The sequence below is a fragment of the Cinclus cinclus genome, chromosome Z, assembly GCF_963662255.1.
Source record: "Cinclus cinclus chromosome Z, bCinCin1.1, whole genome shotgun sequence".
Classification (NCBI taxonomy): domain Eukaryota; kingdom Metazoa; phylum Chordata; class Aves; order Passeriformes; family Cinclidae; genus Cinclus; species Cinclus cinclus.
The window spans coordinates 26910891-26935509 of record NC_085084.1 but is presented as its reverse complement, the minus strand read 5'-3'; the positions used below and the strand labels follow the sequence as shown (position 1 = coordinate 26935509).

At 39.2% G+C, this 24619-nt stretch overlaps 1 protein-coding gene across 1 annotated transcript in view; it reads right to left on the bottom strand.

Moving 5' to 3' along the window:
- Positions 1-4390: 4390 nt before the first annotated feature.
- LVRN (laeverin) overlaps positions 4391-24619 on the bottom strand; it is a 33917-nt gene continuing 13688 nt past the window's right edge. Inside the window, exons 7-20 of the mRNA XM_062513417.1 lie at positions 22733-22873; positions 22007-22072; positions 21809-21874; positions 20590-20759; positions 19091-19167; positions 17155-17294; positions 14955-15010; positions 13556-13709; positions 12594-12688; positions 11865-11972; positions 7979-8149; positions 6335-6475; positions 5207-5282; positions 4391-4537 (exon numbers count right to left, since the gene is read on the bottom strand). Of these exons, the coding sequence (XP_062369401.1) occupies positions 4391-4537; positions 5207-5282; positions 6335-6475; positions 7979-8149; positions 11865-11972; positions 12594-12688; positions 13556-13709; positions 14955-15010; positions 17155-17294; positions 19091-19167; positions 20590-20759; positions 21809-21874; positions 22007-22072; positions 22733-22873 (1608 nt within the window). The remainder of the gene's footprint in view (positions 4538-5206; positions 5283-6334; positions 6476-7978; positions 8150-11864; positions 11973-12593; positions 12689-13555; positions 13710-14954; positions 15011-17154; positions 17295-19090; positions 19168-20589; positions 20760-21808; positions 21875-22006; positions 22073-22732; positions 22874-24619) is intronic.

The following is a 24619-nucleotide window of genomic DNA, read 5'->3' as shown; positions in this document are numbered from 1 at the left end:
TGCACAATTCCTTTGATACTTTAAGTATGACATCAGCCCCGAGAGACTGAAACAGAAGACGAATAATCAAAATAGTGCTCCTCAGAGAAGCAGGCTGAAGACAGTGCCAGGTGAACTATCTTCAAAGACCTCGCACTTCCTTTCTCATTAACTATGGCTTTTATATAGTATTTAGCACAAACAGTGGGGATAAAGAAATTGGATAAATGGGGATGAGAGTTCTAATAGTTCTAATTTCTCATTTGTATCTGTGATAAACAGGGCTAATGTATTTCTTAGAGCCTTTTTTAATATATAAAGGTAATTAAAGAAAAATACCCTGTAATAAACTACTGCATTTTTTATTTAAAAAGTGATATATATTTTTAGGGCATGGATGTATTAAAGAAATATTTTACCATTTTAGACAAAATGTTTTTGATTCTATTCACTGTTTCCAGAAGTCAAAAATAAATATGCTCCCCAGTTACTGAAAGTGCAACCTCATGTTTCAGCTTGTTGCCTTTCAAGTTCATTTGTTGCACTAGTGCAGACAACTCAGCCTTCTCTTGATACTGCCAGACGCAAATTTTCAACATGCTATAATCATTAATAGCTTTCATTGTTCTTCTCTAGAACACAGCAAAATCCTAACAAGCATCTGAAACTGTCAAGTCTTACAAATTCTCCTTTTGTGGCTCAGAAAAATAACCCAACATGTCTTTTTATCTTAATCAGCTGTATCCACTCATTCTCTGACGTATTTTATAACCTAGACAGAGGCAAGAAGATTTTTTATTTATCCTACTTTTCTTTCCCTCCAAACCTCCCTTTTAAACCCAGAAGCTGATACATCATTCAAGCAGCAGACCTTAGTTGGGTGATGCAAATGCTGCTTCACACCCTCTTTTTGCCTCACAGAGAGGTCTTTGGGGTTCTGTTGTGAAAAATAAACCAGAAATCACTCAAGGGGAAAATATAATCACAGTCTCCTGGGTATTTATATAACAACAAGCCAAAACCAAAAAACCTACAACCTATTTTTTTTCAATGTTCTTCTTTCTCCATATTCTACTTGGTGAAGAAAACAGAAATTAACTCTATCAGTATAAAAATTGCAATTAAACCATCTTACGCTAAATATCTCTTTCCACTTTGCTAATTATACTCATATACCTGAACGTTTTCTGAATTGCTTGTGCAGGAGTTGTATTTGTTTATCATGGCATATGTGATAACACATAGCCTGCAATCTGCTCAGAAAAACTTCTACTGGGTGAGTGTCAGGCTACAAGGATGTAAACATGGGAGGATTAAAATCTTAGGTGACATTGAGAGAGATTGATTTCAGAGATGAAACTCCTAGGGGCTCCTACAGGGACATGTGTGCCCCACCATGAGCATGTAAAGACACCTGGGTAGATTGACAGTACAAATGTCCCTTCCTGGGGCTAGGGAGGTGCAGGGGAGCACATGTATCACATTTCTCTTGAGCTTCCTGGTCAGGCTGATTGCTCCTCCAACACCCCAACATACTCTGCCTGCAATGTGCTCAGTAGCACTTACAGCAAGACAAATGGGGCAGCTGAAGAGGAAAAAAACTCTTGACAGCACTTGACAGAGTGCTGTTCATCCCATTTTATAATTAATTTCCCCCTCCTCTTCTTCCTCCTGCTCTCCCTTTACCCTCATTTTCCCCCAAACAACCTGTATTTCTGCCTCTTCCTGCACGTTCGAATTTGCCACAGTCATTGGGAAAGATGGAGTGGGCTGGAAGGGATGGAACAGACAAGAGGGAATCACACAGCAGTCCAGCAGATTATTTTAGTAGCTGAGTTTAGTGGCCAGAAGAGAATGTGCAAGGCTTGTGTGCGACACAAGGGGAGAGCAAACTCCCCTTGCCCAGTGAAGGCTGAAAATCCTCCTTGCCGATGGGCCCAGCTCTGCAACTGAGGACAGACCCCTCATGGCTCCATCTCCCACAGGCAAACCAACCCATGCTGTGCCCAAAACAGAGATGTGACCGTATCACCTCCATGACCTGTGTCCACAGAGCTTCCTCGGCATTGGGGGCACATTCCCATTTCCCTGAGCCCCACGGCGCAGGGCTGACCCAGGACCTGCCCCTGCTCCCTCCCAGTTGTTCCCACACTCTCCTGCCTAGCATTCCTATCCTGCCACCTCCATTGCTCCCCCCTTGTGAGAGCGGCACTGGTGTAGGATATGGGGTTATAATTGTTACTGTGGTGCAGGCTTGTGCTCACCAGAAGACCCAGTGGGATAGACACAGCTGCAGGCTGCATAATTGGACGTTGGCTGTTGGGGGTTCGGTTTTCTTCTCATTACCTGTGGAATTTTTCCTGTTGACTTGCTGAATGGCTAAGTACTTGAGACGGGGTAGGGGGAGCTCCTCTGTTTTTTGGGGGGAGTTTTTCTCTCAGAGGCACAGATACACTGGAGGGGAGCTGCAGCAGTTGCAGATCTTTTTGTTCTTGGTCTTTGGTATCAGAGAAGGACGGCCAGGCTTTCGCTTAGTGGGGTGAGAAATTCCTGGCGCCTTAGGGACCTATCACCATCTGCTCATATACCCCAGGAATCCTGAACTTCACCTCTCCCTGCCCTACTCAGAGCCGGGCACGGCTGGCCCAGCACCGCTGTTGGTTTGCTCTTGCTCTGGGTTTCTCCACGCAGTACCTGCACCCTTCTGCCTTCCCAGGACGTTCTGTAGCTACTGCTGTCCACCAGCCCAGGATTTCTTGCTCATTCCTGCCGGCTGTGAAGGTAACTTCACTGAAGGAAAAGTGCTCGAGGCCAAGAGTATTGTTACTGGGTCCTGGTTCTATTTGTTATTAACTCCTTAGTTGCTTTGTTTGCCTTGTTATACATACTAGTGAAGAACTGTTATTCCTGTCCCCACATCTTTGCCTGAGAGCCCCTTAATTTCAATATTTTAATAATCGGAAGGAGGGGGTTTACATTCTCCAACCCAGGGGAGGCTCCTGCCTTCCCTAGCAGACACCTGTCTTCCAAAGCAAGACATTGGGTGAGTGAGCTGAGAGTCAGCTGAGGGACACCTGGGAGCGAGATTGTGATTGGCTGGAGGAACGTGTGGACAGTGAACGAGCAGGAAGCTGATTGGGTGGAAGGCCGTGTGGACGGCAAATGAGCAGGAAGCTGATTGGGTGGAAGGCCGCATGGACAGCAGCATGGCAGCTGAGCCAGCCAATGGGTGCCCTCCTGTTAAATTCTGTTAGGCATCGCGTTCTTTCCAGTTATGTCAGGTGGAGATTAAAGACATAAAAAGGGTGAGATTTCTACAATAAAGTTATCTCCTTTGGATGTATCATGTCACTGAGTTCACTATTGGCGATGGAGAGACAGGGACATTCCGAGTTGTGATCAGAAGTCAAATTTATTGAGTATACAGGGGCTTTTATAGAGTTTTACTTGTATGGCATTTATACAGGGGTTCTGATTTTGGTAACAATTTCCCATTGGTTACACATTCTTCATGACATCACATCACCTGGTAACATTATCATATCACAAAGTTTCTCACACTTCTTAGTCACTTCTTGCCCAGGGAGACCTTACCCTGTGTCTGTCTCTCCCATGGTTTCTGCTCGGTAAGGCCTAAGATATCAGGCCCATTTATCAGATCCACTGTACTCTCTGTTTTGTTCATCACAGTTGCCCATTGCTACAAATGGCTGGCCCAAACTGGGACCTACAAGACAGTGCAAGGTGTGCAGACTGCTCTGGTAGCTACTCCCACTCGGTCAAGGAACTGACTGGGAAGAGTCTGGGAAAAGGATCCAGGGAAGGATCCGGGGAGAGTTCAGGAAGAAACTCAGGAATTTAAAGTGTGTGCACCTTACCTAGGAGATTAGTAGACCCGTGGGGGAAAATATGGGAGGTGGAATATCCCCGGAATAAAGCAGGAGCTTGGGCCCGGCCAGGCGGCTCCTACATCAGCAGTCTATTAATGAGGCTGATGTGAAACTAAGCACCCTGCTGGACTGGCTATAGATCACTGTACAAATGAAACAAAGCATAAACTTTTTTCAATTTCCTTACATGGTTTTGCCACAAACATGCAGTACACTTTTAATTTGGATTTTCAGAAGAAAACCCCCAAAGGATTCAGGACTGTATCTATATGTGATGTTATGTTTAGCAATGCATCCCTAAGACATCATTCAGGAGGAAATTATTTTAGATACAAAATGCAAATATGTATATAACTTCTTTTCCTAAATCCTTTATTTCTTTGTGATTATTTTATCCATAATTTCCAGTGGGAAGGCAACCACAGGACTCATAAGTATGTGCTTTACCTTTAATTACAGCTTATAATGAATACCAATATGATAGTGAATCACATGTAACATACTGGAAATAGTTTTCCAAGTCAATCATCTACATTTTTCTCTAACCAGTTGGCAACTTTGATTAGTAGTTTTCTCCTTTCAATATTTTCTAGTTTTGCAGATTCCAGTAGCATAGTAATAGCCCCTCTCTCATCCTCTTCCAAAGTAGCATTATAAAAAACCTGCAGCTGAAGAAATAAACACATGAGCGCAGTACACACTTAACTTCATTTGCAGCAAGCAACTGTGTGCCTGACAGATGCTTCAGACAGAAGTGTGCAAAAAATGGGCAGATGACAGAGACTGAAGAGGGGGTGGGGCAAGGTTACTGATTTACACTAACAGGGGAAAGCTCCTTACATATCAAGAATGTGCCCTTTTGCTGTTCCTTTACAAATCCTTTCAAATGCAACAACTTCACTGGTACTGGTGGTGCCACAATGTCTAGGACTAGCTGGGTGGAAGAATCCTCTTGTGCTGCCTGTTCTACAATCCCAGAACAAGACAACTTTCTCATCAGTCTAATAGTCAAAAGAGAAGAGAGGACTGAAGAATAGTAAATAAATATTGGGGGGAAGCAGTGATTGAACAATATGAGAAATTGAATAGATGTGACAACATAACAGGCCAGCAGTCCAAATGTTGGTACATTTTCAGTAGATATCAAAGCAAAGATTGCCTCTACAGAAAGATTTTATGGAGGAAAATGAGACAGTCATGAAAGAATTTGTGGGGACTCTACTCCAAACCTGAAGATTTAGAAGACATCAACATGATGTTCAATAATTTCTTTAAAGAACAAAAACTTGCATTTAAAACTAGCAATGATGTTGAGACTAAATGCTTCTCTGGTTTACCTCTTGGATCTGTACATCTGTTTTGACAAATCTTCCCATGACTTTTAGTACATCATGCAATAATTCATGCCCATATCTGTAAAATTGAGATAAAGGTCCTTCAAATAGCACATTAGCAAATACACTAAAGTTCATCTCATTTGAAAATAATTATATAATTTAGTGATTATTTACTATGCTGCAAATACCAACTAAGCTGAAGTTTGCAACTATGGACTATTTTCCCTCTTTTAAAGAAGTACCATTAATATTCAATTTAGACATTTGAGCCACATTAAATACAATAATTACCTTCCATTTTAGTTTCCCAGTACGAGCTGATATTTGTACTTGGGCAATGTGAATTCTTTGCACAAAACAGATAATCTCTCTGAGCCCATACAGCCAAACCGAGCTAAAAAGGCAAACCAGTAATGTGTCCAACAAGCTGGTGTTCCTGTTGCTATCTTGAGGGTGGCATATAAATAAACACTTGCACTATTCTTTTAGTTTGAAAATAAGGGAGTAATTTTCCAGTTAATTTATCATCAATTTAGAACACAGAAAAGCTCTGTAAGGGAACAAGTTGATATAACACGAATCTGCTACAACTTGCCTTTTCTAGCATTAACAATAATTTACACATTTTGAATGCTCCTAAAAACCTGATTTTGGTTATGCTGCCACTAATAGGATCAGAGTGGTCTCCTCTGCCATCAAAAGCAGCTGGAATGTACTCTGTCACAGCCCTGCTGCTTTTCAAAATTGCCAAGGAGAGAGGGAGTCTTCCAAAAGACATCAAAATACTTCCTTTGCTACACTCAAAATTTACAGCATTTACACCGACTTGTAAAATCCTAGTGGATAACCTACTTCTAGAGTCAGAATTCCCTGGAATACTTAAAAGCACAGAAACAGTCATGAACAGACTAACTTTTTAAAGTCTTCTGTTTGATGAGCCATTCTTTGGCATTAAACCCTGACCAGAACTGAATCCTCTGAAAACTTTGCTCTGCATACTTAATTGAATCAATCATTACAAATAGCCATCTCTGGAAGGAAAATCTGCACCTGAATTTTGCAGCTCAAACATAGAGGAAGAAGCCAAAGAGCCACAGAAATTAGAGGAAGCCAAAACTTGTTGCTTACCCTTGACTTAAAAGTGGCCAATTTTCTGTAACAAATTCCCAGGCTATGCGGTGCCCAATATCATTAGTCACTACATGTGAGATGATGACTGAAGTACAATTGGAAGAAAATAACATGTCACTGAGTCCATATTGCAAGTATCTGTTAGAAAAGCAGGAAAGAAATAAATCTGTCACTTGCTGTTTTACAATGGAAATATACAATATTGCAATCTGGAAATATAATGCAGTTCACAAAAATTCCTATCTCAACAAATATCAGCATGTGTCACTCTGAACTGTGTATTCAGCTTGGGTTTTGTCCTTAAAATTTGTTATTGCACACAGACTCTTCACTTCTTAGTAAAGTGAGTGTGTAAAATATCAAATGGACATGGATAGGTTTCTTATCTTTGCACCCGAAAGACACTGCTCTAACCAGAGAAGGTTGTGGAAGGGCGGACTGCTCCTCACCTTCAGGCACTTCAGATGGAGCCTACAAAGTATGCCAGTACTGAGACATTTTTACACAAAAACAACCTATTTATAGGGTTCCCTATAACAGGACTCAATAAGAAGATTTTCCTGAGGACTAAGGCAGGATTTCAGAAGTATTTCAGGAAGTGTCTTCTAATGATGTCACTGGCAGAGAACGCCTGAGCATCTTGATAAGTAATTATTCTCTTTGTTGCTTCAGTGTTTTACCTTGCATTCTCCTATGTCCAAATGAACCATTTTAGAGTTACTTTCTTACAGAGCCTTGCAGGGAGCTGCTTTATGGGTAGAAGTAGTGGAGTTGGGTTTCTCTCCTCTGCATGCCACCACTATGCATAACATCATGGACAAAGAATTGTGAGGGCCAGGAAAAGCACTTCTTAATGTTCTTCACCCTAAAGTGCTCCCTGGATGGCATTTCAAAAAACAGATTGGCTTATCAGCTACTAAAGTACATGGAGGAAGAAGCTCATCACAATTCCCTGATTTATCATGAAATGGTGCTAGTCTGTTCCAATAAAAAGGATGATCCAGTGATCCAATAAAGGATCATAGGTTAAGGGGGAAATTAGTATAGGCGGTTGCACATCTCTTTGCACCATTTGTTGTCTTACTCTCAGTCTTATTTTCCCGTCTTTCCAAATGACCACCACACTTGAGTAGGTGGCTGGAAGGACTGAAATGCTACTTCCACACCTTTAGACCCATGGAGAATGTTTGGATGATAATTCTTTAGACCATCACTGCTAAAATTCCATCCCTTAACAAATGTTTTAGGTAATACAAACATGACACATTAGAGAATTCAACATCTTTTCACTGACAAAGATACAAATGCCAGTAAAAGAAAATAAACACAATGTTCCAAACTATGTTCTGAAAATATTTGGACAGGACTCTTTGATATATATCTTAACTTTTTGTTTAGCTGACATGGAGTCGGGACTTAAGACTTGATGACCCACAAGTTATATTCGCAGAAGGATTGTTTATTTGTGTTTGTTCCATTTTTCATACCTGTTCCCTAACAAAACTCTTTAAAACTTTACCAGTGGCTGACAAAACACATGCCTCTGTGGCAGGAAAACCTTCACCAGCTTTGCACAGTAAACTATTTTTGTTCTTATTCTTTAGTTCTGCCTGCACAAAGATAAACTTTTATCAAGGTCACCTGTGAAGTAACCATGACTCTTTGGCACAGCTCATGGCATAGAGCAGAAAGTCTCCATCTTCCTCAATGGATTCGGTATGCTTGTACATTTCCCATGCAAAATTCCATTCTTTATCACCTCCCACTGCAATGCCGTAGCAGCAGACTGTTCTTCTAATTAAAAAGGGAATTCTGCAAGGTAAAATACTATTTAAAGGTACTGTACTGTTGTGGAGGCAAACCCTGTTGTTAGTGCATAACTGATGTTTATTTACAGTTAAAAGATACACAAAAATGCAAATATAAAATAGTAGTGCAAATAAGGATAGGAAATCTGATTGTTTTAGTTATGATTTAAGCATTGAAAAAGCATGAAATTTAAAGGAAACCATAAACCCCAGCATTTTTAGAGCAGTTGGGCCAGACTATTTTGTGTACATACAGTGTCAATGCCACTGTTCCCCACCACAACCTAGGAAATGGATCACACCATTAAAAAGTGTAGTAATGCATATATGCATCATCCCACACAAGCCTTTTCCAAGCTTCTTCAGTGAATGCACCCACTAGGAAAAGGCACATGCAGCACAGAGGGAAGCAGAAGGGACATTTTTCCATGAAATTGGCAACTTCCTATTACTCCCAGCCCTGGGAAGAGTCCTCAACTTGGCAATGAATTTCATAACAGAAACTAAATGTAAACATTAGCAATATAATGCTCCATATGCAAAGGCTGCACAGGAAATTTCTTCTGTAGCAATGATGTGTCCCTGATATTATGACATTGTCAACACTTTCCAGTGATAGCAGTATTCTACCTTGCAGGCTATCTGAAAACAGTTTCAACTAATAGTATTTTGGACTAATTCCCTATAGAAGAATGGGTGCCATTGCTACAAGCAAAACATTTGACTTCCCTATGTCATACTGTTAGTCTGCTTATTATTACATTTAGCCAAGATTGTAAGTAGAGGTGTAAAAATTATCCTCCCTTTGATCAGGGGATACACTTGGAAAAACAGATAAGTCTCTGGTCAGAAAAGCCCAAAACTTCAAGCCCAAAACTGGAAACAGCAAATTCAAATTTAAGTGCAATTTGAGAAAAATTCGTGAGTTTCAGCAGACTGTCCTAGAGAAAGTGAGGATGATGCCAACAGAGTTCTTCAGTCAGTAGGAAGGATTTATGAAATCAATCTTTAGAGTACAAGGTAGAGAAAAGGAAGTTATAAATTTTGGAAACAAAGGACTAGTAGGAAAGAGGGAGACAGTTTGGTGTTTTACATGACAGACACCACTTCTTAGTGAAAAGGCAAGATGCAGGGATTTTGGTAGTTCTTCTTGCAGGTGGGAGATTTCACTGTCATACTAACAGAAAATGTGGGCATGTGCTATACTTACTTTAAAAAGTAGTTTGGATTCATTTACCTAGGTATTTGCTGGGATATAAGGGATTTGCCATCAAGAATGACATGTAGAGTAGTTATGACAGGCAGAAGTACTGCCCTGTGAGGAATCAATCTCTAACAGATCTGAGTTACAGAGTTTGTTTAATAATCTTTTCATAATGTTGCAGTAAGAGGTCATGGTGACATGATAACAAGGCAAAGCTATTTTGGTCAAAGTACACCTATTTATTTTGCTACTGAAGCTGTTCCAGTAGTTGCAAGAAAATGTTCATTAATAACTGTGAAGTTGTTGTGTGCAAATAAACAAGTTCTGTGTAACATTTGGCTGCAGCTCTGATGTGTAACATTCGAAGCAGGCTGGACAGGCAGCCTACTCTGGGGCAATGGTTTGCTGGCTGGTAACATCTGGGGTGGCCCTGATGTGGTTTATGTTGTGTAGTTCCCAGAGGGTGTTCAGTATAGTCCAGAAGGACTTTGGAGCTTGAGGTTATATTATATGAGGGGTGTGACTTGCTCATCTTGATGTTCTTTCTGGGAGTGGTTGTGTGATCTGACCTTACCCGCCTGCCAGGATCCCTCATTTCTGCATCCTGGGGAAGATGCAAAAAGCTGCTGGAAAGCAGGGCAGGTTATTTTATATTGTTTTTTGGAACCAATCCAGAAATGAAATGGTGATTTCTTAACTTTTGGGAGTAGCAGCAGTATATGTAAACTTTTAGTAAAAAAGTAAAATGGTCAGAAATGCTGTCCCTCCCCCTAGGCTATTTTCCTTCTTTCAAAAGGCAAGCCGGTAACTGCACCTAAGAGAACACATGAATTTAGCAAGCTTCACTACACTCCTAAAATGAAAAAATAGTAAAACTGAGAAACTGGCTGGGGGTTACAGCCCTAGTTATTTCCATGAAACAGATAAAAATGCACTGTATCAAGTCTAGTTATGTTCTGCCAGGAACAGTTTGGAAATGTTCAGCTGAAAGTTGATCACCCAATCTGAAACAGAAATGCATTACTTCATTCCACAGAGAATCCTTCTGAGTTCCACCTGTGGCAAAACAGCTGTCGTGTGCTGTTATGAATTTGCTCTCAGCATGAAGAACATAAGAGCATCTAAAGGAATTTGTCTGTGAAATACAGGTCAAAAGTGTATTGTGCCTGTTTCCCTTCCCACCCAGCACATGCAAAGTTTCTTCATTAACTGCATGGGAACAGTGATCTGTCACTTGGAACCCAAGAAGTGTCCTATCTTCTATGGGGTTTTCTCCTTAAAACATGATCATATTTTCACTTAAACAAATTCAGTTTCATTTTTTCCACACATATAGCCCAGTAAAATCCATTTGAACTTTTCTCAGGGCCAAGAAGGACAGCAAAATTAATATTCTTCATCAAATTCTAAACCAAATCAGCTACTATATTTCACTGACTTTTCAGCTTTGACTTTTCAAGTCAAACAAGGTTTTTAGTATTCCATAACCTCAAATGTTATTAGTAGAGAAAGATGGCTATTTTGAAAACATACTGACAATTCAGCACAGCATTACTGCTTTTAGTGTGGAGTTACAAGAATATTCTCTCTAGAATGGAACAAAATGTATATATATGTAGGCTATTTAAACTTTTCAGTCTAACTACAAGACTCAGTTTGGCTTTTATGAGGATAATCACTATGAAGCTATTTTAGAAAACTCAAATATAACAGTACAAGTTCAGTTTCCTTAGCCAACTACATGTATCAACATATATCAAATAAAACCCCAAATCTTTATCACAACTACAACAAATAAAAATAAACTTTAAATATTCACTCACCGATGCCAACACTATTTGACTATTGCATAGAAAGACATCAAAAGAAAGAGGGAGGAAAAAAGATTAAGTATTTCAATACATTGTAAATTATTTTTTTTTAATTATTAAATACTTGAGCACAGAAAGCCTCTTCCTGGGGGAATCCAGAGTCCATTCTCACAGACTAGACCCCTGACCACTAGTCTCCAGTACCAGCAAAAGGACTGACAACTCTTCCCAACACCTCTTTATGTGAACACAGAACATGCAAGGCACTTTGAGGGGCTCACTGTGGGCAGAGGGCTGTATCATGCAAACCTCACTCAGTATTGTTAAGAAAAGCTTAAAAGCTGAGTTGGTGTACATGACAACCCCAAGGCTACAGCAAAGGGACTGGGTGACATGGGATATTACCTCCAATAGGAGGTTCACCTGTTACATGGCTAACCAGGTTTTGGTCTTCATGGCAAAATCTGCATCCTTCAGCCTGTGAAGTCTATGCAAAAAGCAGCAATTATGAAATCATCATAAAGCTGGGATTCGGGGAAGAGGAGGAGGTTGGGCAGACAGAGTTATCTTAAATTCTGTCATTCTGTCAAGAAATAAGAGCAGTCTACAGAGACATTTCTCATTCTTCCTCTCCCTTGTAACAGCCTTTTAACATTCCAGCTCCCTTAGACATGCACATTCTAAGAGCAGATCACCTCTCTTACTTGTACGCAGGGTCGTCCCTCCACTTAGCAAACATTTCAGATGACAGGTCCAAACAGTCTTGGAGGCCCAACCAGCATGCTGTTGCCAGGAATTTTTCCAAATACACTCTTGAAGAGAAGTTAAAACAGTAACAATAAAAGACATACATACCACATTTGGAGTACTTGAACTGTGCCTGACCACCACAGTTTCAGAACATGACACCATTAACCCACACAAACTTCTACTATGAACAACTGAGTTTTAAGAAAATGATTAAACAAACAGTAATGGTCTTCAGACATTAATATAAGTGGATATTAGTGAGGCAACCAATGTACTCTATTTTTTGCAAGTTTTTTGTGTGGTTTATATGCCTCTTTGAAGTTTTAAGATACTGGCTGCATCTAGTCCAAATCACTCTGATGTTTAAGCCTGTGGCTTCAGTGGCCTTGCAAAATGAAGTATTGTAAAATTTTAGTAATTGATCCAAAAATCGTATCATAAGTTCATTTGCTGTCAGTTTTTTTTTTCATCTAGAAGCAGCCTGTTCTTGGACAAACAAGAGCTACCAGTAAAATCCTTAAACTACAATCGCTTATGCTCCTATCCTGACATTGCAGTTTCACTGGAGGTGTCCTCATAAAGAATACACAATTACAGGACAGTAAAATAACAATTCTGTTACATTCACACTAGTTAGAGAATTATACACCAGGAAAAACTCTTAAGAAAAGCAGAATACTTACTGAGCAAAATAGTCATTTTCCAAAGCATCAACATTTTGACGAATGAAACCTGCATAATAATGGTATGTTGGCAACATTCTCTTTAAAAGGTATTTCTTTTAAAAGAAGGGAAAGAAAAATTACTTTCATTTAGATACAAGTTTTTATTTTCCTTATTTACTCAGATTTATCCTGAAAAGTTACGCCTATTAATTTCTTGAAAACACAGAACATTAAATCAAATATAAACTGGGTCTAAAATGCAATATACCTGTACTTCAAACTGACACATTACCATTTCACATCACGAGGACCTCTGAACTTATTATGAAAGACAAAAAATTCTCAAAGAAACAGGAAAAACCCTTTTCAATAGGAAATGCTTTGTTCTTGCTTATTTTAACATACCTTTATTTTTTAGAACTTGAGAGAACTAAAACTGTGGGGTTGTACTTCAAACATAAGTGAAATCTTCAAACAGGACTCAAGGAAATAAATGTGACAGTACTACCTCAAGTGAGTCAAACATGGGAAAGAATGATTTCATTTAGTGTCTAAACACAACTCCTTCTTTCACTCATGTAGATGAATGGAAAGCAGTACAAAGCACAGAGCACAAATATATTACATGCCTTTTATACATAGCAGTGTTGGTCTTTTCACTTACTACTGACTGATAGTCCTGTTTTCCAGATTTTCAGTTTCAAAAAACCAAGGATGAAGCTTAATGTAAAGAATGTATTTCTGCTTTTCAGTAAGAATCAACTCAAAATTCAATGAGACTTATCATTGACTAATACGTATAATTAAGTACCTCCTATTTAAAACAAAACAACAACTCGATAAAAGTCACGCAAAAGGAATCACAAGCTCTCTTGAGTCATCATAATCACCACTACATTCTTGAGAATTTAAAAAGCATTACTTTAGACTAATGTATTTGCATGGTCTAATATCTTTGGTAACTAATAAAATGGTCATACCTTTAAAAGTGGATATACTTCATGGTTCTTCAGTGTATTTTCCAAATTCTCAGGTATTAGATTTAACAATACTACATTCCATATGAAGAGTTCATCCTCTCTGGCAAGGTATTTCGTCAGCTCAAGTGCTGTTTCAATTGGAACATATCCAAAGCTATGTAAAAACAACAAAGCAAAACAAAAAACCCCACACATTTTAGCATACTTATTCACATTAATTACCACCACACATATCTGCTTATTTATGAAATAGGGAATAAAATATGAGGATACTGTCTGGAAAGTGACCTAGAAAAGGCCCTGGAAAAAATAAAAGAAATATAAATGAATGGCGATTTTGGAAGCTGAACTCTCAAAACACCTATTAAGGAGCACTGTGCCACTATCAAAGCAATAGGCCAGTCAGGGCAGTAAGCATGCAGTATGCACACTGTGTCTGCTGGTGGCTGCAGGATATGGTACAAACACATTAACACCATGTGTCTGTTCCACTGGAACAAAATTAAGAAGAAAAACATGTTTTAGTTATAATACAACTCTTTTTTTTATTGTGAAACAACTTATTTTCATTACGTTTCTTTTGTGGAATATTGTAAAAGTCAAACTGTTTAATTCATATGCACACTATTTGTGGAAGTAACTACTTCAGCATGGCATTTCTGTCCTTCAGTGTGGAATAACCATGGAATTAATTTTTCCACAACAAAATTCAAATTCAAGACCCTCTCCTCCAGATAAAGAAATTTTGGTGCACTTACATAGCAGCACTGTTCTGTACTTCACAGTTACATTCCTTGTCAGCTAGTTTGAGCTCTCTTATGAAAAAGGACATTTTTTATGGGAAAGGGAATAGGAATTTTTACTTCCTCCTCTCAGAGGTACTTCCACAGGCCCTGAAGCAGGGCAGTGTGCTTTGGCCACCTCGTCCCTGTGGTCCCTCATTATAGGGACATCCTCATCACAGGTGTCTGATGCTTTTGGTACCCCTGGTGCATGTGAGGCACAGACACACTTAATGCCTCTCAGCTCCCTATAACACTGCTGACCTCTTTAGCACCACAGACCTGAACAACCAAGTCATGATTCAGCAAGAAAAATTGAATACATTTGGCCATTTGGACTACTTTTTTCCATTAAAACAAATGCAAGTTAATCCTTAAACAACTCATGGCAGTGCCACTGTTTAAAATATTTTCCTTGGAGCAGTAACAAAAGAAATTTTAAAGTAAATCACTCAGCACTGACAAAAGAAGGGGTTAAATAACAACCCCAGAATTTTGTCAGAGCAGTAGTTCTTAGGAGGCTACACATGGGTAGGAGTGACAGAAGCAGAAGTAAAAATCTTGAGTGCAATCATATTGCTTAAGCAGTATCTGTAACATACTGGAAACATACTTACTCTGTCAATGCAAAAACATCATCTATCAGCTGGAACCTGCTGACAGCGGGAATACCCTGCAGAAAGCATTTGTGTAGTGTTAGTTGTGTCATTAAGAGTTTACAAAAAGCTTTTTAATGTTTCAGAAGAATCCCTAACATATTTTCTATATCAAAACAGCCTACAAAATATTGCAAAATGGATCCTGAAATTATTTATTGAGAGATGTTTTTATATATCTATATATAGATCTACATAATATAGTATATATTATGTTGTATATAAACATATAACAAGAGTACATTAACCAGAGAATTTCAAGACCCCCTCTTACTCGCATGCTAAAATTAAAATTAAAACATGGAAATGCCACATTTTCTAAAATATCCTGGTTACACAATTTTGGTACATTTTTTCCTTTTGAGGTTTATGTACAGAATCTGTGGTCAGTGCAGAGCAGTGTGTCTAGCACTACCATGAAATAAAAGACCGAGGTACAGCCATGGGTGTACCTCTGCCTACAGCTCATGCTCTTGTGGCAGGCCTGCTGTCCTCCTTGCCTCCTCCCTGTTCCACACCCCTGCAGCTTGGTCACTGCTCAGGCAAACAGTCCCCCTGACAGCTGGAAGCATAAAGCAGGGCAGAAAGGGCAAAAAAACCCTCAGAATATGATGCTGAAAGCAGATAGGTGGTTTGGGCTGACACCCACCAGGGAGGAATGTGAAGCTGAGTGGATGCTGCATGTTCTTATTCTGCCTCTTGATACCAAGAAATATTACATACAGCATGGCCACAAGGAACAGATGGTTTTGCACAACTGCTACCAAGAGCACTTCCTAACAGGAAGCATTACCACGAAGGACATTTTGACCACTGTGCCACCCATGGCACTTTGCACAATTGTGGTTAATAAGGTATCTGATACACTCTGCTTTTGTACGTGACTGGGGATTTGTGAGATTTTGACACAAAATTGTAGGCACAGATCGATGTTCCTGTCCTTCTCACCATTCCCAGAAGGGATGCCTTACGGTAAAGCTTGTGTCCTTGGCCATGCTGAATGTTCCCACTCAAGAAATTACATTTGTGATTGCAGTCCCATTGTTAGTACTACCCATAACTCTTCTGTAGTTAATGCACTCACCACAGTCAATCCAAAATAACTAATTTGTTTTCTTTATAACATAACATGCTACTCCTGAACCTGCCTTGTTTGAGTTTGACCAAAGCCATAGTTGACTATCCCTGCACCTCCTGTACAGCCCACAGTTTGGTTTTTGCAATACTGTAAGGTGCCAAAAAATGGCCCCAAGTCAGCACACACCCAATGTCCTGGTGATATACATTTGCTGTGAAAGAAAGAAGCCTAGAAGAAACGAAGCCACTGTGCTATAGGAAGGTTTAATATGCTCTGATCAGCCTTGCATCCAGACTCTCTAGAGAAAGATTGTACTGATTACTACTAGATTGAAAGGTAAAATTTTCTCCCTTTTGCTACCAGAACCAATGAGCTGACACTACTAATTCAGCCTCTGACTCACTGTAGGATTAGGCAACATTGAAACCATGCAATCCCATATAGAGTCACATTTGTTCTGTGCCACTTTCACCTTCAGGTCAAGCTATGGCAAGTCAAAGGTGGGATGAAATCTATTCTAAGTCAGTGTCTACACAGGACTGAAAGAGCTCAAATAGAATTGATTGGAACTGCTAGGAAAATTATCCACAAAAATCCAAAACAAACAAACAAAAAAATCCACGAAACCCCAACCAGCCAACCAACCAGCCAAAAAGCCCACCTAAAAGCCATCAGGTTGTTTCTTTTTTTAATTCCACACGAAGAAACATTGTGGGCTGACAAAACACAGAAATAACAAACTCTCACAGTTTTCCTTCTTCATGGTTACTTTACACTAGCTAAAGTTCAGTCCCACATTCATACTGAAAGCTCCTTGAGACAGATTTAAGGAGAGCAGAACCACTACAAGCTATTAACACAAATTTGAAGACAAAATGTCATGTAAAGTTGTTTTTCATGGTTATATGAGACTCTTCAGGCCTGTCATCTTCCACTACAAAAAGCCAGTGACTTTAGTGGCGCAATGGTGAGCCTGTCATTATTCCAGGTTTCCAACAATGAGATTCCAGGTAAAAATGGCATGAAAAAAAAATATATGGAAAGAGTCTGTCCATAAGCTTGAGAAAACAAACACAATCTTACCTTTGGATCATTTTCAAGCAAGCGTGCTAATCTCTTCAAGTTTATTTGGTCATAGTTTACTCTGTAGTATCCACTTAAATTTACATTTAGCAAGATCCAGTCATATTCTGACTCTGACACTTGCATTTCAGGAAACATTTCTGTAAAGTGACATTAGAAGGTATCATTTTGTTTTCCATGCACTGCTTCCTTTGCATTTACGAACAATGGACTTGGTATTCCTCTGAGATATGAGACACAAGTTCGAGGCTGGACTCAAAAAGAACTCCCCAAAAGCTCAATGGATTTGAGATCTCTGCACTGCACAGCAGAATGGCTTCAACAGGCCAATGATTTCTCAGGTACTGAGCATCTTGAGATTCTAAGGGGTAGACTGAAGACCCACTTTGCTCCTGCCCTTTAGCTCAAAGGCAGCTGTGAGAGTTCAGAAAGTTTACCCAAGAGTAAACTGTCAGGATGAGGAGCAATACCCTCCCATGTCTGTTGTATTGCATGGATCCACAGTACACCTGCTGCTCCCAGCTCCAAAACACAGTGCTCAGCACATCACAGAACTGACCACCTAGCAGTATTCAGATAAATGCAGATCAAGAAAAACTAAAAAAACCAAACCGCAACTGCCAAGTTTAACCAAGAGACAAGTAATTGAAAATACTTAAGGAAGACAGTCCCATAGTCCTTTTGATTTACATCACTCATTAACAGAACAGCTTTCTCCTGCAGTTCATCTCACTTATTCATATGTTTTTGCCTGATTGACTGCTCCTGAGAGTCTGCTATGCATTGAAGGGGCCAATACAGCCTTGAAGACTCTAAGCTGCTACATCAGAAGAATATTCTGCTTTCATGTCCTGATTTGAGAAGGCAGACTCAGTTAAGACAGTCAGCCAATACTGATGAGTAGTCTACACCCATCAGTGTAGCTTTACTCCGAGCAGAGAACTGAGACTCCAATGTTTAGACAGAGCAAGTACTGCAAGATTCAACCTGTATTCAAAGGAGTATTAATGTATTTTTTCTTATTTGCCTGCCTGTATACAGTCAAATAAATGACCACTCAAGCTATCTTACTGAAAGAGAGGAAGTAACTTTTAACCACTGCAAACAGAGGATGGAGAGCTCCTGTATGCACAGCACATTGAAGATATGCTCTTAAGCATTCCACTGCATTAGCTTCTGTATCTTCATCTGACTCATGTAAAACCTGATGCATGGCTGACTTGCCAAAGCAAAATAATTACCCCATTCTAATGACAATACTTCTTTCTCAACAAAACCCCATATCTATTGGAAAGCACTGACTTTAGAAAGAACTGGATTTTTTATTTGGTTGGAGATGCCCACAAAATCACTTTATATTTTAAGACTTTACAAAGGCTATGATTTTGATAATTTAAAAATTTAATTTGTATAAACAAATTAAATTAAATGCTGCTAAAAATATTAATTTTCTGTTATTACAGACATTAATGTGTTACAATATTTGGGTCACTTCAGTCTTCTATCTACTACATGAGCTGGTAATTTTTTGGTACTTCACAGCTGAGATCTTGTCCATACTCAAGAGCTAGTATTAACATCAATAAGATCTGTCGGGGGAAGAATATTACAGAAGCATGAGGACCTAATTTGGATTTGTGTAAAAAATTAAAAAAAAAATTCTGTGGAAATTTCTCTACTCACAATATGTGTTGTACCATATTACTAAAAACTCAAGCTTAACACTGAAGTTTGATGCCACATAGAAAAGAACATTACATTGACCAAAGTGAAAATCTACCACTTGTAACACAAAATCATTGCAATGGATAAACAGAGACATTTCTATATTGAAGTTTTATCTCCCTACTCAATTCAAATATATCATCTCTTTTTAAGACTTTGGAGTGTTCTCATTAGTTTGGTTTTAGAATGTACAAACAAATACATTACTTACTGCTGCTTTCATCTAGCCAGGTTAACGGTTGTGACGATCCATTTCTCATCCAAGAAATAGGAATAATCCAGGTGTTACTTAACAAACGAAAGGATATAATTTAAGGTCTTATATTTTAAAATCCCTCGCTTGCTGAACTACAGTGCAGATTAGCTCCATCTTACAAGAATAACCTTCTGTCCTCCCTGATGCATGCAACCTCATCAGATAATGGTACTTCTGCTGGATCAGATTTACATTTTCTAAAAGGGAGTTTTAGCATGGCTTTAAAAAGGCCCTCATATCAAGATTATTGTTCAGTACTAAGTATTTCAATTTCATTGTCTTTCTGTGCTTTTCTCCTCCAGGCAGTAATTTTATTCTCCTCACTTACTGCACTTCACCCTGCTTCTGGAGACATTAAAGTTATTCACATCTACCCAAAAAAGGTCCCAGGAAAGCAATACATCTGTCATTCCAACAACTGTCATTTCTTTTATGAGGGAATGTAAAACTCCTTTCTGGTAAAAGAGATGAAAGCTTCAAATGCCTGAACAATTCTGTAATATGGGTCCTGAGCTTTCTTACATCCACATGGTATTTGCACTTGCTAACTCTGAAGGACTTCACACTTGTGACTTGGAATTCCTTACCTGAGCTACCAAGAATATTGAATGCATTAACGCTTTGCAGTTCCTGAACATCAGGAGCAAAGGAAACTCTGTGGCTCCTGTCAAAATTCCTTTTGTCTGTTTGTATTACCACCAATAATTTCCAAGAAAAAACTGCTATGGATTTTGCTTTTCTTTACACTTTTTCCTCACATGACAACTCATCTCATGGGCTCCATCCATGCACCCCAAAACTCGTATCAACTGCTCCTTCATAAATGTTCACACCCTAGCCAGGAGTTTTCAAAGTGGGTGACAAAAGGCAGCTATTTCTATCATCATTTTCAGACATATAAATAAGTTTTCAAAAGCCCTGGGCACTTAGCAATGCTCGCTGACAAAAACAAATTTTGCTCTGAGAAAGGGGTCATTTATTTAAGTATTTAAATGCAACCCTTTTATCCTTGTCAGGCAGAAGAGACTGGAATATGTGCACTGAAAAGAAGATAAGCATGGTTCATCCAAGTCTCCAGTCTGTAGACCTAAGGGATGAGGAAAGAAAAAAATTCCAGGCAAAAATCTTCCCTGTGACACATTCATCATCTACAGCTGTCTTTATTATTTCGTGGCTAGAAAAGTCACTATTCCAGAGGAAAGCAACTTTTTGGCAAAACAAGCAGAATTTGCAGAACTATTGCAAACTCCAGCAAAATCTCAAACAGATTTGACTCGACTGCTCATCACAAGAAAAAACAAGTTAAAAAATCAGATTGTCAAAACATATCTTGCTGTAACAAGCATTTCCTGTAAAAAACAGGAATAAAACATACAATAAAATGTAAAATATATGTGTATATATAAAATAAAATGCAAAAAAAAACATGCAATAAAAACACAAGCTAAACATACTTGTAAGAATCAGTACTCTTTCTATTGTTTTTATTAAAAAATTGTTCCTGTCTGACTGTTCCAGTAGTTAGATTTAATGTTAAAACTGGAAACCCATTTTGGCACGTCCAGGAATCCATAATTTGCTTTACAGATGCTGGCAACTGAACTTCATCCTGTTTATCTATGACCTGAAAGAGAAAGAGAAATTAGAAACATTTGTGATGAACAGGTACTTACTGCTTTTGTGAATCTCTGTATTTCTAATGTAACAGAGAAAATAAATCTTAGCAGCTTGGTGGTCTTTGACTCATGAAAAAAAATCGATGTAGCAAAGTTCAAGGAACTTTTTCGACATTCTAACGAAGACATAAGACAGGCATAAGCTTTTTTCAGGAATTCTGAAAAACTGAGATGACATTTTTCATTCTACAACCTGCTGCTAACCTTTCCCTTTTTAGTGTTAATATACTTACACATCCCTTTGGCTGTGACAGACTTGATTAGTTAATTTCATTCAAATAAAACTGATGCAACACAAATATTTTTAAGTGACTTAATAAACAAACTGAATTAGTGAAGACAAACTGAAAAAGACATTAAGCTGAAGTTGAAGTCCCAGCTAGTGTGAATTGGTAGTCTTCACTGGCTTAAAACATGTGACAACCTTGCATATCTGGAATTCTAGCATTCCCATTCTTAAGATAGAGTCTGCAACACAACAGAAGCCTTCTTTGGACAACCAGGAAGGTGGATTTTTTTAAAAAATAACCTAATATAGGCATCTGTTTTCTTAGTCAGATCTCTGCCAAAACCATAGAAGGGTGAAATGCTGAGCTACTGCCCTGGGTATAGACTTTGCTGGATCTGTGACACACCAGCATCTTTAATCATCAAGCCCAAGGCATCACACACACCGACCTAGCAAAACCTAAGCTCCAGAACAATAGGCTACGCAATTTCATGTAGGCCTATGTAATTACCATGAAACCAAAAACTTTGCCTAGTCCTGATTTCCTGTCTCATCTCTCTACTCCTTGTACTCAGTCCCATTGATCTTAGGTGCAGCAAAGCAGCCAAATAACTACTTGAGAAGACATCAGCTGAAATAACTATCAAAGCAAATTTTAAGCACTACAGATAGCCATGTTCCAATGGAGTCTCCTACAATTACTTTACGCCTTAAATTTGGACTGTGCCAAACACAAGAGAAAGTATACTAGAGACATAAAATGAGTACCATTTGGATGTGGGTCCAGAGATCATCTTGATTAGCATTTGAGAAGGAAAATTCTTTCAGATATGACTGTGAGGAAACAAGGAATTCATCAGAATTCATGGAGATTCAATGAAAACCATTAGCAAGGCAGGCCATTTGTACAACTGACATTTTCAAGCTTATAAATGAAGATGAAGGGGGTTGTTTTTTCAAACTTACTGTAAGTGCTCTGATGAACAACTTTTCAGTCAGGAAACCAGAAAGCATCCAGGTTATAGAAGCCCCCTGGGATACAAAAAAAGAGTCCAAGAAAAAATGAACTGTTGTTGCAATTACCGTTACAATATTTTTTCAAATATTCCAGAGATGCTAGTTGGCCTACACCTGTTGCTGATGTTGGAGACAGGAATGTGTCATGCACACACCAAGTTCAAGCAGCAGCAGCTATGTCTATTGATGTGCACCCCCTTCTATGGGGGCTCCAAACTTTTCACTGTGATGGCGTGACTGGTTGGGCTCTTAACTCCACACAGCTCCAATGATAAGGGTGCTTCCATGGTTCCAGGGGATTGGCTGGGGTCCCCTTGTTTGAGCTTGAATTCAGCCTACCATTTCATACCTGGGGATGGGTTTACTTCTATTATCTAACAAACTACTAATGAACTAGGCTGGTCGAGCTGGTGTCTGTTCAGCTAAATTACCTGTGCAGCTATGGACCAGCTATAGCTGTCACATACACCCACACTTCATATTTCACAAAGATTAAACATGTTTTCACCACTTCCTTCACAGCCAAGTAGATTTGCAACACTCAATTAATTTGTGTGTGCAGCAGAAACAAGCTCTGAATGACAAAACAGTTTTGTTCAACAGTCCCACCCAAATCTAACTTGTACCACTAGCTTAGAATCTGCAAGTAATGGGAAGAATTTTCTATTTTTTTACCTTGCTGTATGTGATGTTGTCAAACAGAGACATTAAAGAAAATGATCCTTTGATCTTTTCTTCACTCTCTGACAGTGATCGAACTATTTCACTGTCCTCCCTTAAGACAGGTTGTACAACATGAGCATAAAAGATTTTATCCTGCAAGAAGAAGACAAATCTAAGTGAGCTGAGCAGAAGATACTAATGATCTGGAGAAAATGAGTGTGGAATCAGCACTATTATGAATCATTTGTCTATAAGCAAACTCCCCCACACCGCAACTTTCTCATGACACACAAGGTACCTGATCCTAACATTTTCTACATGTAGCATCAGTGACCAATGAAAATATTACATCTTCAATGTACTGTGGGCTTGGGTCTGACTGTTACATTGTAATCCTCAAGCAAAAATAAGTCAGCTGTATTAAACAGCAAATTAATAAATACTGAAAGCCTGTATTTCATTTACTTCTATCATGAGTATGGCAGCATTTTCCTCCTAAATTCTCCATTTCTTCTGCTGCAACCCTGAGCAATAACCTAAAACCTAAACTACTGAAGGTACCAGGGTTTAGCTATGTGGCATTGCTGCTGTCACCCAGTGAGAAATATGGAAGGAAAATAGCTCCTCAAAAAATGTCTCATGAGTAAATGTCACCTTCCATGGTCAACAGCACAGAGAAGGGACTGGAGAACCTCTCCTGTAAGAATAGGCTAAGAGAGCTGGAACAGCTCAGCCTGGGGAAGAGAGGGCTCAGAGGGACCTCATCAGTGTGTATTGCTGAAGGAAAGCTGAGCAGAGGACAGAGACAGGCTTTTCCAGTGGTGCCAAGTGACAGGATCAGAGGCAATGGGCACAAACTGAGACACAGGAGGTTCTCTCTGAACACCAGGAAAACCTTTTTCACTGTGAAGATGACTGAGCATTTCCCCAGGTTGCTCCAAGAGCTTATGGAACCTGTATCCTTGGAGACATTTGAAAGCTGTCTGGACACAGTCTTGGGCAACTGGCTCTTGTGTGGCCCTGCTGGTGCAGGGAGGCTGGACAAGATGACCCCCACATGTGCCTTCTAACTTCAGCCATTTTGTGATGCTGTTAACATTTATGACCCACAAAACTGTGCAAGAAAGACCTATATTACACCTGTGTCATCAAATATCTGAATTCCCAAGGCACATTACCTAACTGCAATGTATCAAACAGAATTATTGCCCAGTATTAAAATTTGCTTTATGGACACAAATGACAGCTGCTGTTTTTCAGAAAGGTAAGCTTCTAAATTAATTTTTTAAATTAGAAAGAACTCAATAATTTATTTCCAATTTAAAATTTGGAGGCCTTTACACTTTCCAGGGGTATTAAGATGCTGCATTGCAGAGAATTAAGTGAGCTGTTGTTGAAGTTCAAAGACAAAAGTAATCATATCCCATGACCCAAAAATCCTCCTGACAGAATTTGTTTGGCATGCCTTTATTCGTTTCCATTCAAACATGTAATTAAGATCTTTGGTGAAAGTGAAAAGGAAATTGACAAATGGTGTTTCAGCTTAGCCAAATAAAAAGCACTGCCCAGACTTAAGGCCTTTCCTTCCTTCAGAAACCGATGGCACCACAAACAGATACTTAAGACTGCAAAAGGCAAGTGCACCTCATCTCAAGGCTGCAACTATCCACCTGTCTCTGAGTTTAACAATGGATGGAGTCTTCTGATATGCTGAAGGGTTTATGCTTATTCCCATTTGGGCAGAATGGGAAGGAATTTTACCCTGCTGCTGAATTAGTTATGTGCATATTTGTCTTATGTACACCAGATATCCAGGGACACAGTGGGGTAAGCAGACTCAAAATGACCTAAACTCTGCCTGGTAAAGATACCTGAGGACTGGGATAATTAGAAAAGAGC